The 12042-nt window shown below is 41.0% G+C and overlaps 1 protein-coding gene across 5 annotated transcripts in view; it reads left to right on the top strand.

Moving 5' to 3' along the window:
• lama2 (laminin, alpha 2) overlaps positions 1 to 12042 on the top strand; it is a 202011-nt gene that overhangs the window by 143000 nt on the left and 46969 nt on the right. For all 5 annotated transcript variants that reach the window (XM_054760840.1, XM_054760839.1, XM_054760838.1 and 2 more), the window contains 9 exons: positions 1061 to 1192; positions 1403 to 1507; positions 1653 to 1796; positions 3322 to 3498; positions 3594 to 3779; positions 4872 to 4990; positions 5053 to 5170; positions 6774 to 6926; positions 11781 to 11905. In XM_054760840.1, the coding sequence (XP_054616815.1) occupies positions 1061 to 1192; positions 1403 to 1507; positions 1653 to 1796; positions 3322 to 3498; positions 3594 to 3779; positions 4872 to 4990; positions 5053 to 5170; positions 6774 to 6926; positions 11781 to 11905 (1259 nt within the window). The remainder of the gene's footprint in view (positions 1 to 1060; positions 1193 to 1402; positions 1508 to 1652; positions 1797 to 3321; positions 3499 to 3593; positions 3780 to 4871; positions 4991 to 5052; positions 5171 to 6773; positions 6927 to 11780; positions 11906 to 12042) is intronic.

Below are 12042 nucleotides of genomic sequence, written 5' to 3'. Positions count from 1 at the left end.
TTTGATAGTTTTAATGACCTTTTTCACAGCAGTTATTTTGATGCAACACAAAAAAATAACAAAACCTGTATATCTCAAAATTTTGGAGAGGAAAGGAAGAATACAATAGAGAGGAAAGGAAGAATACAATATATTTTGGAGTGGATTAAGGTTCAAATACGGCTAATACATATTGCAGTGAAACCTAATTTTTTTGTACGCCTCAGTTTTCATAGAATTATTGTCACCTCTGTCTCGGTTTTCATACACTTTCTTAGTTAACAAACTAGTCAAGTGCCCAACAAAAGCATCCATGCACTGGTGACTCTGTGAAGAATGCATAGTGGTTCTTGGGGAAACTATAGACAGATTCCGGCCAGAGAATCCTTTAATAATCCTTATTATGTGCATGTGGGTGGTTTATTTGCTCATAGAACACACACAGACCAACAACTTTGTCTCCTTTCAGACACTGCGCTACTGAGGTGTGAAGGTGTACTGTGTATTTCTGAGTGTAAGAGGAATCTGTGCTCTATTTGAAATTAATTACGGCTGCAAAAAAAAAGTTGGAAGTGCCAAAACTTTGATAAACTGTTGAATTCAAGGAAAACGTCATAGCAAAGTCCAAAGGTCGTGTCTGTTACAATAGGATTGTTATCTAAAGGCTCCTTAATTAACAGTTACAGGGCAATGGTTTAACAGCAACACATAACAGAGTGGGCCAGTGTGCGTAATGATGATTCTACCTGCTGCTGAAGTTCACCATAAAGTTCAAGTATACAGCTCTAATCGTTCACTCATTAAAGTTAAACGTGTAACGGACTAGAAAGAAACAGCGTCCACACGGCTCTTCCATGTGTTAACAATTGAGCCTTAGTGGAGGCCTGTGCTCTGCTAAGTGACATTTGAACTATATGTGATCATTACAACATATCTATTGGTGGACTAAAACTTCTGCACAGTACTCTACTTCATCTGTAGTTCATAGTAGCTTCACCACTTTCTTCAGTTTCACGTTTGGCGCCACTGGGGAGCTCTTGATCGACTGTCTCTACATTGTAATTGTGTTGTTTGTGTGCAGGAGTGTGGCTGCAGTGTGGTGGGCTCAGTGACCCAGCAGTGCAACATCAACACGGGCTGCTGTCTTTGCCATGACTCCTTCCGAGGAGAGAAATGTAATGAATGTAAGCTGGGCTACAGAGACTTTCCTCAGGTAAACTGGACTGTACCATTAACATGGACTCATACTGTGCTTCTTCTACACCTGAAAAAACATGACTTCATTGTCCGATCGGATTCAAATGATAGCAGAGGAGGGCCTGTGTATGTTTACTAGTGAGTTGTTGAATTGAATGACAGCAAATGTTGGTGTTCAAGTGAATTTTGAGCTGCCTTAACAGTGTCTGTGTTGCATTCGCCACAGTGCACTGCGTGCACATGTAACATCTTAGGGTCAGACAGCGAGACGTGCGACCTGGAAAGAGGAATTTGTGCCTGCGCAGATCGAACTGGGAAGTGCAGCTGCAAGGTACATATGTCACCTTGTGGGAGACTTTGCTTTTGCTTGTACTTGTGTATATGTATGATATTTGGAGGCATTTGCCGTATGCACAATGTTCAAGAAACGGGAAACTTTATTTACATCTGTGCGTATGTCTTTGTTTGTTTTTAAGGAAAATGTAATCGGAAACAACTGTGACCGCTGCAAGCCCGACACATTCGGGTTGTCTGTGCAAAATCCGCTGGGCTGCAGTAAATGTTACTGTTACGGCCTGACGCACTCCTGTATTGAGGCACAGGGACTCATCAGGATGTGGGTGAGTACCCGATTTCCGGTACTCTCAAGTGCATGTTAACATATAGCAGTGCTTCTGAAATAGTGAGGTGTGTCCACCTGGGGGCGGGGGGTGCGGTGAACTGTCAGGGGGACGTGAGAGGCAGGGAGGACTTTCTATATTAGTGCAGACCTGCCAACATGTACTGTATGAATTTGTCATACCCAGCATGCAATTTGACTCTTGAATACGCTTGCATGCTTCGCTGCTCTCTCATTTTGTTGCATCTTCCTGGTTTCAGTTTCGAGTTCAGTCTCTACAGTTTAGATAAATAAATAAATATTATCCGTTTCTCAATAGTATTTCAAAAATCGGGGAGGGCGCGAAAACATTTCTGTCCCCGACTGGTGGCATGACAGGAAATAAGCCTAATCAGGGCATTTATTTAGTCAATTACAGACTGTTCATTAGGAGTAAGGTGCTTCTAAAGTTAAATGATGCACATGCCTTTGTTTTAGAGAATAGGATATCTGAAACATGTAAATGTCGGCCAACAGTTTTTCATTTGGCAGTGGGTTCCATTTTTTAGGCACAATTCAAGCCCTGTATGTACCTGTAAAGGTTTGGTATTGAACACATGTGGAGTTATCATGACATTGAAATAAGCAATCTCCTACATGTGATTGGATTTATTATTTGTCATTATGTCCTAGCTGTAGCACCTTAATAGAGTTCACATCCTTTCTTTCCAACCAAATGCACTCATTAACAACACCTCACACAATATCCTCACATCAACACTATAGGCACACACAAGCAAAACGAATCCCAGCCTCGGCCGATGAATTTATTTTTAAAATCACTCCACTCAGCCGTATCTCACAGTCAATGATGAGCCAGTGATATTATTCGTGGAGCGCTGAAATGAAAACAAATAAAATGAGGGGACAGGGAGGATGAAAAGCACTTTGATTTACTCCAGACTCTCAGTAATAACTCAAATATTATTCACACATCAGACAGCAATGGACCGAGTGACACCAACGGTTACTGCTCCTGCAAACACTTTTACGTTTATATTACTTTGACTTTGCATATTATTAAATGTGAGCTACATCAAGTAGTCATTATTGCCTCATAGCCAGTAATTTTTGTGTGAACATTACTATTTCAGTCTAACATGACAAGCCTTTTTTGGGCTGTGGGGCAGTGCTGATTGAGCCTAATGAACAACACAAACATGTTGCCAGGGAAGAAGACGATGATAATGATGATGATTATCATTATTATTTGTTTATTATAGTTTATTGTTTGTTCATTTTAAAATGTACTTTTTGTGTTATTTAAGTGTTTTCATTCATTTTTCATTATTTAGAATTGATTTTTAATATGTTCAAATATATATCAGTATCATTTTGATTTATTTTTTATTTTTTTTATAATTTTATTTTGTACCTGCACGGACGTGGTAATAGAGCCACTGCTTTTCTTTAATGGTGTCTCTCCATTTGATCTGATATGTACACTTAAACAATAAAACACATTAACGTTGCCTCCTGCATTGTAGTTAACGCTGAGACCTGAGCAGACAGTGCTCCCCCTGGTGGATAAATCTAACATTGTTGAGACGAGAACTGGAGTGAGCTTCCAGTACCCTGAGATCCTCGCACACTCCGAGCTGGTCACCACTGTTCTTTCCGAACCTTATTATTGGAAACTACCACAACAGTTCAGAGGCTCCATGGTAGGCTGCTGATTTTTATTTCCTCCTCGTGGATGTTTTAGTTAGAATAAAAGTAATGTGTGATCATTCATCAGTTGCCAATGTGCTTCTGCTAGATCACAGCATACGGGGGAAAGTTGAAATACGCAGTCTACTATGAGGCCAGAGATGAAACTGGTCCCTCCTCGTATGAGCCTCAGATCATCATTAAGGGCGGTCCTAACCACAACATTGTGATGACACGCCACGTAGCAGGACTCCAGATTGGTCAGCTCACACGCCATGAGATTGACATGACAGAGGTACGTGAGAGCGTCACTGACATGACTTATAAACTTTGCTTAAATATGTTCTATATTGTTTGTACTTATGTTCTACTTTGAAAGCGAACGGTAACTTTGTAAAAATTACATATAAAGTGTGTGGCGGGAAAGATTCCACACATCGGTTTTCGGAAAGGAGGCGTTTCCGAAAGTGTCGTCGTACCAGACAGTGGATGTTTACAGTGATTTTAACAAAGGTTTGAGCGATGTGTCAAAAGGAGGAAGAAACATCTGGCGATGAAATACATAAAACTTGCAGAACAGTGAATTAAGCCGTATTTATTCAAACCACCGACCATGAAACTAGCGTGTCTGACGAGGACGAGACAAGGAGATGAAGAGAATGGTAAGCGTAAATTACTTTGGAGTTGCTTATCCTTCGATTATTGTTTTAAATCGGCTTCTTAATGAGCGTAAAGGGGTCTTTATAACCTTTTTTGGTGAGTATCTTGCTGCCCCTGCTGCATATATAGGTTTATAAGGTTTATACCGTACCTTCAAGCCAAATGCTTCTTGTAAAGGTGTTGCAGTCTTCAGTGAAATGAACATTGCAAAGAACAGAATGCGAGATGATGCGTCCATTAGGCTGTTGTTCTCTGTAGTTGCTTTGTTGAATGTAGCCATAAACGTTTGTCTTTTGGAAAAGAAAACAAACTTACTGTATCACTCGGATACTGTGAACAGCCAGCGGCAACACCCCGATTTGATTTTGATGAAAAATAAACTCAGCGAATTTGACGACCCGCGCCTGGGAGCCTCTGGTTACGCTGCACCCATAAGCATATACGCATTCACCGACGTCACTTCTGGAAACGCCCCCTTTCCGAGGCCGATGTTTGCAATCTTTCCCGCCATGCATTTTAAATGTCATTTTTACAAATGTACTGTTCACTTTCAAAAAAGAAACAACGTAGAACATAATTACAAACAAAATAGAACATATTTAAGCAAATGTGATAAATCATCTCAGTGACCCTTTATGTTTTTTATCACCAAAATGTCCGGAAAATCCGTTCTGGATGTGACTTTATTGTGTAAATGTTTTTTGTTTTTTTGTTGTTGCGTGTACAGCACGAATGGAAGCGTGCAGATGGACTCTTCATGACACGCCAGGACTTCATGGATGTTTTGTTCTACGTGGACTATATCCTCATTAAGGCGTCGCATGGCAACCAGATGAGACACAGCCGGTAAAACGCATGCACGGAGATCACAAACACAGGCCTGCAATAAACAAAAAAAAACATCTTAGTATTTCAGAGATCAGTCTCACTGTGGCGGAAGAAGGCACACCCACCAAGGAGAGTGAGAAGGCCAATCAAATCGAAAAGTGCGCCTGTCCGAGTGGATATTCTGGACTGTCCTGTGAGGTGCGTCCACAACCAACCCAACCAAACACACATGCTCATTGTAGATATGATACAATTCCGCCAATACAGATTTGTCACCATCCAGTCACTCAGTTCATCCCCTGGAAAAAAAGACCTCTAACTTCTCTCTGAGGGAGAAACCAGCCACATTTCAGCCACTTGTACCCGTGATCTTGTCCTTTGGGTCACTACCCAAAGCTCATGACCATAGGTGACTGTAGGAACGTAGATCGACCAGTAAATTGAGAGCCTTGCCTTTTGGCTCAGCTCCACCTTCAGCACAACGGACCGATGCAGAGTCTGCGTCAGTGCAGATGTCGTGCCAATCCGCCTGTCGATCTCGCGTTCCATCCTTCCTTCACTCGTGAATAAGACCCACAGGTACTTAAGTTCCTCCACTTGGGGTAAGGATCTCATCCCTGACCCGGAGATGACACTCCTGGAGCTACACAGACAGTCCCATTATAATGTGTTTGTGAGTGGAGGCGAACAGATCGTAAAAAGAACATTTGCCAAATTTATCTGTGGCAGTCCAAACTTACAGACAAATTAATGAACATATGGGAAACACTGCCAAAAATCAGTTCCTGTGGCCTTCAAGCATAACACCAGTTAGAGCTTAGCAGGTTTGAAAATAGGTTTTCTTTATTTTTCTCAATCTGCTGCAACTCTGAAACTTGTACATACTGTATACTTGTACATAAACGAGTAGTATGAGCTCAACAGAATGTCCAAATGAAACTGCTGACTTTGTTTTGCTTTGCTGAGCTGGGATTAGACCTTTCTGTACACCTCCTCTATGCCATTGTCATTTTTGTCAAACCAATTCGCTTTCAGCTCTTAAGCCACAGACAGCGGCGAAAGCGGAGTGAGCCAATCTTTAGTTTTAATGAGAATTTCGAAGAAAGGGGTTATGATGCACAGAAGCAACAGCTCCAATTCCACAAGGTGATGGAACCTCGGAGTCGTCAATTTAGCAGTGCCGGCAAACTTGTAACTATGTTTGGGTTTTTTTTTTTTAACTATATTACTCTGCTGCTGGTTACTCAGAGTGCAGTGAACCATCCATCTTTATTGCCTGACAGAATGCCAAAAGGAAGCCAAATAATAAAGCGTAGCTAAACTTAAGAAACTTTTTTTGGGCTTTGCCAACAGATGGGCATCCTATTTGTAGCTGCTGTCGTTATTAAAGTATTTCTAAAACGGGTGTTTAGCGCTAGCAGAGGGAGCAGATGGCTTTTTAAATGGCCTTCATTAATTATTGCTGAACACACAAGGAGGGAGAGTTACCTTGCTTGTGTATGTGCGCGTGTGTGTGAGTGTGTGTTCAAAAGTTACTGAGGGGAATAACCCTTAATTGGCTGTATGTGTGTGAAAGAGCGAGGTCAACAGTCGCCTTGAGAAATAGCAATTTGGGATAATTATGAGTCCATGAGTGCTGTTGTCTCCGCTCTGTGTGGCTTCCATTATCATTCACATTTTATTATGACTGTGGGAATACATGCGCACATAAAAAAAAAGATCTGATAGGGCCTTGTATATCTCTTGCCGCTGCTTTGTTAAACCTCTATTCACGTTATCTCTCCCTGCTTTGTCTGTTCAGGAGTGTGCAGCAGGCTTCTACCGTCTCCGCAGTGGCTCACATGCATCTGCTCCAGCCTCCAGAGTTCCCACTGCTGCAGGCATGGGCAGCTGCGTTCAGTGCCAGTGCAGCGGCCACTCAACCACCTGTGACCCTGACACGTCCATATGCCAGGTAAATTTCCATGTGTGTGTATGTGAGCGAGAGTGAGGTGAGACTCCGCCGCGAGAAGCATCATGCGGGCATATGCCAGGTAGCTTCTGGAAGAGACACAGAAAGGAAGCTTAATTAGCCTTGCCATAATTAACAACCCTGGTGTATTCATATTTCATATAATGTCTTCTGTCTTGAACGTGGCCCAAAGCTACTTCAAGGGAAGAGAAGATGCAGCTTAATTTGGACACAAAATGAAGTAAAAGCTGTAACATAAAGCTGAGTAGTGGTGTCCATGTTCACCTAATTATCTACAAGGAGTATTTGTTGTGCAAACAGCACTAACAACAACAATCATTACCGTCATAAAGAGCGTGCAGGTGGTCCTCGGCTTCGTTCCAAGACTGACGGTTTAGCGTAAGTCGCTCACACTGTATCCAGAACACATGAAGGTCATATAAAGTACTGTAACAAAAAGAATTAAATGAAGCAGTAAACCTCCTTTTCTCCCAGATGTTTTGTAACAGCACACAGAATCCATGACCCCTGTAGCATTAATTAATATTTAGTAATCTTTATCCTTCATGATGATCGCGACAAGGGGAGCAGTTGGGACCAAAAGAGAGGCTAATGTTGGTGGGCGTTCCTCCTCTTGCTGCACTTTGTATGATGTTTATTTTCACTTCCGTGCTGATGTCTTTCTTTTTGCAGGCCCACTGTCACTTGGGAGACATAATGAAGTGAAAAAAGTTAACTAATAAGCGATGTTGTCGGCGCTCATGGCGCACACTGCGTCCTTGCCGAACTAACTAGTTCTCCAGCGAACCTCGTGTTTACGGACCAAAATTACGTTCTTAGTTACCTCCGCCAAGCGCGGCGCGGAGATGATTTTTTTTGCCCGCGTTTATCTGTTTGTTTGTTTGTGTTGAAAATAACTTGAAAGGTTCTGAACGGATTCGGAGGAAATATTGAGGACTTGTCAGAAATGCGATATAGAAGAACTGATTACGTATTGGTGGTGATCCGCATCACCGTCTGGAATTTTTTAAAGGAATCTTTAACATTGCGAGGTAGGACCATTTTGGGCATTTGTGCATAGAACTCCACAAAAAATGGTCAGAGCACTTGGCAAAAAAATACAGGACAAGTTTCCAACAGGTTCTACAAAATATCAAAGACTGATCCAGATAATGGAATAAATCCGGGCACTATAATCCAGAATATAAAAAAATAAGGGACCTTTTCGACTTTTCATCATAGGAAGACAACAAATGAAGCTATAACCATGCGACACACGCCATCATACATAGCCAAGACACTGTGGGATCTGGAGTGTTCCAACGGATTTGTTGTATCTTCAAAAGCTATGGAGATAGATCGAGAAGAAAACCGCCATTACGGAAAATGCGATTTTTGTGAATAACTACTGAATTAATATTAATATCATTATGAATTCAATATGCTAATGGTGTGTTTTCATGGTCCAGGAATCTAAATACGGAATGTTGTAAACCGAGGTCCACCTGGACAATACAATTTATGTTGTAGTACAAAGCACGTAGAAGAGAAAGGAACCATATTTGAATTTAAGAAGCTTGAATTTAATCCGAAATAGTGAAGAAAGGCTTTGTGATTGACTGCTGACCAGTCCAGGATGTACATAGCCTGGGATAGGCTCCAGCCCATCATAAACCGTAGAAAATGAGGTAAAAAAGGTTGTTTGGCTTCCAATCTAAACCTCTGCACATTCAAATGAACAAACCAACCATGACAATATAAACTGTAGCCTACAGAGTCTTATTGAGAGCTAAAAAGATGTCAGCAGTAAAAACCTTCCGCAGTTAGGGAGCCTCACTCTATTCACTTTTCACCTGTCCACATTGTTGGCATTTAAAACAGTGTATTTTCTCAAATAATGGCCGCCCCTCTAATGTACCGTATTAGTCACCGAGTGCATCATTCACTTAAAACAAATATATGCCTCCCTCGAGGAGACGGGTAACTGTAGTTACCTGAGTTCCCAGACGCTATCGTTCACGTGTAGACATTAAAGTGGTAACTTGAACAGTGAAACACATAATAAGACTCTCAAATTAACCGAATTCCCAGGGCAGTATTAACATTGATCGTACGATGTGTGAAGACAGCTTCTTTAATGTTGCTTAGCGTACCAGTAGACTGAAAAAGGCTTGCTGTGCAGTGTTCCAGTCATCCACATGCATGATGCGTTCTTTTCTCCAAAATATTCCGATTTAATCTCCCCTTTCACTTGGCATAAATTGTACTGTACTTTATACTACTTTAACCAACCAATGTTGTTTTATTTACGACATACATTTGCTCTTAGTGTACTTTTTGTTTCAATTTCTACTGCAGCGGGCCTGAATTCATTGCACCCTCTGGTGGTTGGCACTTGGTAGTAAAAGCTTTTGGTTTCTTTAGTTGCCACTAACTTAAATCAAAAACACTTGAAAAATGAAGAATCAATTGTCAATTGTCCAAGTGTGGTGGTCCATAGCAATTATTCATTCAATTCAAGCGTTTCCTTCAAGCTGATGCTCGCTCACATGGGTTGCCTAGAACCTTTGACCAAAGAGTCTGTAAAACAGCACCACACTTCCGGCAGGATGCGAGTCCCTATAAGTTCCAGGTCAACCTGTCACTCCTCCTCTTAATGCAGCTGCTGCTCATCACCTTGGCCGGCGTGCCTCAATTGTTTGCTTGTGCTACAGTGATCGATTGGCATTACTGCACTGATACGGTTGTCTTTCTTGCGGTAAACCATCCACTCAGCGGTGGCTTTTGTCCAGCTGTTTACTGACGTTTGTCATGTTTAATGGAGGGAGAGAGGCAAGCAGGCAGACACTTAAGGAAGAGAATTTAAAGACTGTTCTACAAATCAGATAAGTTCACAAGTTGTGTTTCATTTAAAATCATAATTATTGAGGTCTTAAGTTGAGCTATACGACAAACGGATGAGCTATGTATATTGTGGTATATTTGCTTATGCTTATGCTTCAACTGAAAAAAGTTATGTGTGATAGTTGTTTTTTCTTAAAACACAATCATTTTTGTTTTGTTTTACTGCCCTTTTTATCGTCCCCGTTGTTCTTTCTTTTTTCGTATTTTTTCAAATCTCTCTGGTGCCTCGCAGCCATTTTTCTTTCCTTGCTCAATTTCATTGTGCTTTCCATAACAGCGTCATTACCATTTCCTAACCGAGTTGGCCAAATTGAAAACGCTAAACGAGTTGCTTTCTGGGGTAATTAGCAGTAACGAGGAACACAGGAAGTTAATGGAAATGACTTGCCTCGTTAAGAGGCTACTTCCTGTTGCAACTGATTGAAGTTGTTATTTCAACAAACAAAGCAGCCACGTAGAACATGAACCTACAGGGGTGGTATGAAAAGGAGAAAGCTGAGTGTGTCGGTAACCACAATATTAGGGACACCTATCACCTCTTATCCATTGGTGTTGCACGCCACCTGTAAATACAGCCATACGTAACATAAATCGACATTTTGTGTATAACCCTTTTTTGGATATGAAAACATTTCATGATGCACGGTGTGTGAAATCAGAACTGCTCATAAAAGGAAGCTATTTAAACTGTAATGTGAGACAGTCAGCTCACCACTGATGCACGTGCTCACAAAGCACCTTATCATGCAGAATGGGGAAGGAGTACATTTTCTGTTTTGTTAAAAAAAAAAAAAAAGTACAAACAAGAAGACCTTCAAATGTGGTGGAAAGAAATAAAAAAAAAAACATTTTTTGAGACTGCTTTGCCCAGCTGCGTCCAATCTGCAGTGACTGGACCTTTTCAATAAGATTTGATAGCATCCATGACCTTGTTTTTTTTTTTTTTTTTGAGACATCAAAGCATATCATATAAATTCCTATACATCATGCAACATAGAAGTTGAAGTTAGTTGAAGTTGAATTTATTTTAAAATGTATTTCACAAAATTCAGAACCAAGAACAGACATTTAATCTGGAAAGGCATCGACACAATAGCACACAGGTGACCGGTATGTTAACGGCACACATTGAAAGTTATTCAACTGCACAATAGCAGAACAAATATACCTGAGAGGTTGGATAGGTTAAATTAACATAACAAGCCAGTGAGTCCAACAAGCAAGTTACCGGTAAAAAAGTTCACCGAACTCCCAATCCCATTCCACATCACTGAGTGGCAGGAGTAGCATATAGTCACAAGCCTAGTGCGCCCTTTTGCGGTTGAACAGTCAGTATGAATTATGCTAGGAAAATATGGTTTGTTAAAATGGCTTATGTCCATTTGATTTCACTAATATTAGTATACATTAGTGTCACACTAACTTCCTATGATTATCTGCTCAAGGCTAGAGGCCTCTTGGCTCCAAAACAAGTCCTCCATATGCTTATCACCTGATTCAAATAGCTTTGGGTGTCTAGACATTTGAATTTGGCCTTCATCACCTCTGTCCCTCACAAGATCACCCCTCCCCTTGCATAAGTTGTTACCTATATTTCAGCATGAATAGTCATCTGTTCAGGTTGTATTGATTTGTCTCCTTGTTACCTGTCATTATTCTCAAGTAACTTCTCTTGTCTCTCATCTAATTTGAAGCCAGCAGCAGATTTTCCTTTGACAAATGAACATTTGTCAACAAAGTTGCACCTAGCTATAAGTCACATGACTAGCTAAACTATGAACAAAGTGCGACTTGTAGTCCCGAAAATACGGTGATTCTTTACAACTTTTAGGCTGTTGATGAGGGCGCTGCAGTTCATTAAAAAAGTAAGAAAATGTTGTTTTATGGACACACGAAAGATCCCTATAGTTTTCGGACAGTAATATTGTGTGTTTTTGTGTGGGTGCTGTAAAGTACTGTCAGGACAACACAGAGGGCGATCAGTGTGAGCGTTGCGCTCCAGGATTCTACGGTGTGGTCCGAGGGTTCCCTGATGACTGCAAACCTTGCGCCTGCCCCCTCACCTACCCTGGAAACAAGTACATGCTGTCTTCTTTCCAAAATACATATTCTTTGTTTTCTATGTTTGTGTAAATAACTGTATTGCCACTCCAATAGATGCTGTGACTCTGTGTCCTTTTCCTACTTCAACAATTTAATGCCTCACCTCAAATAA

This window comes from Dunckerocampus dactyliophorus, chromosome 19 (genome assembly GCF_027744805.1).
Source record: "Dunckerocampus dactyliophorus isolate RoL2022-P2 chromosome 19, RoL_Ddac_1.1, whole genome shotgun sequence".
In the NCBI taxonomy this organism is placed as follows: Eukaryota; Metazoa; Chordata; class Actinopteri; order Syngnathiformes; family Syngnathidae; genus Dunckerocampus; species Dunckerocampus dactyliophorus.
This window is presented reverse-complemented; position numbering and strand designations above follow the sequence as displayed.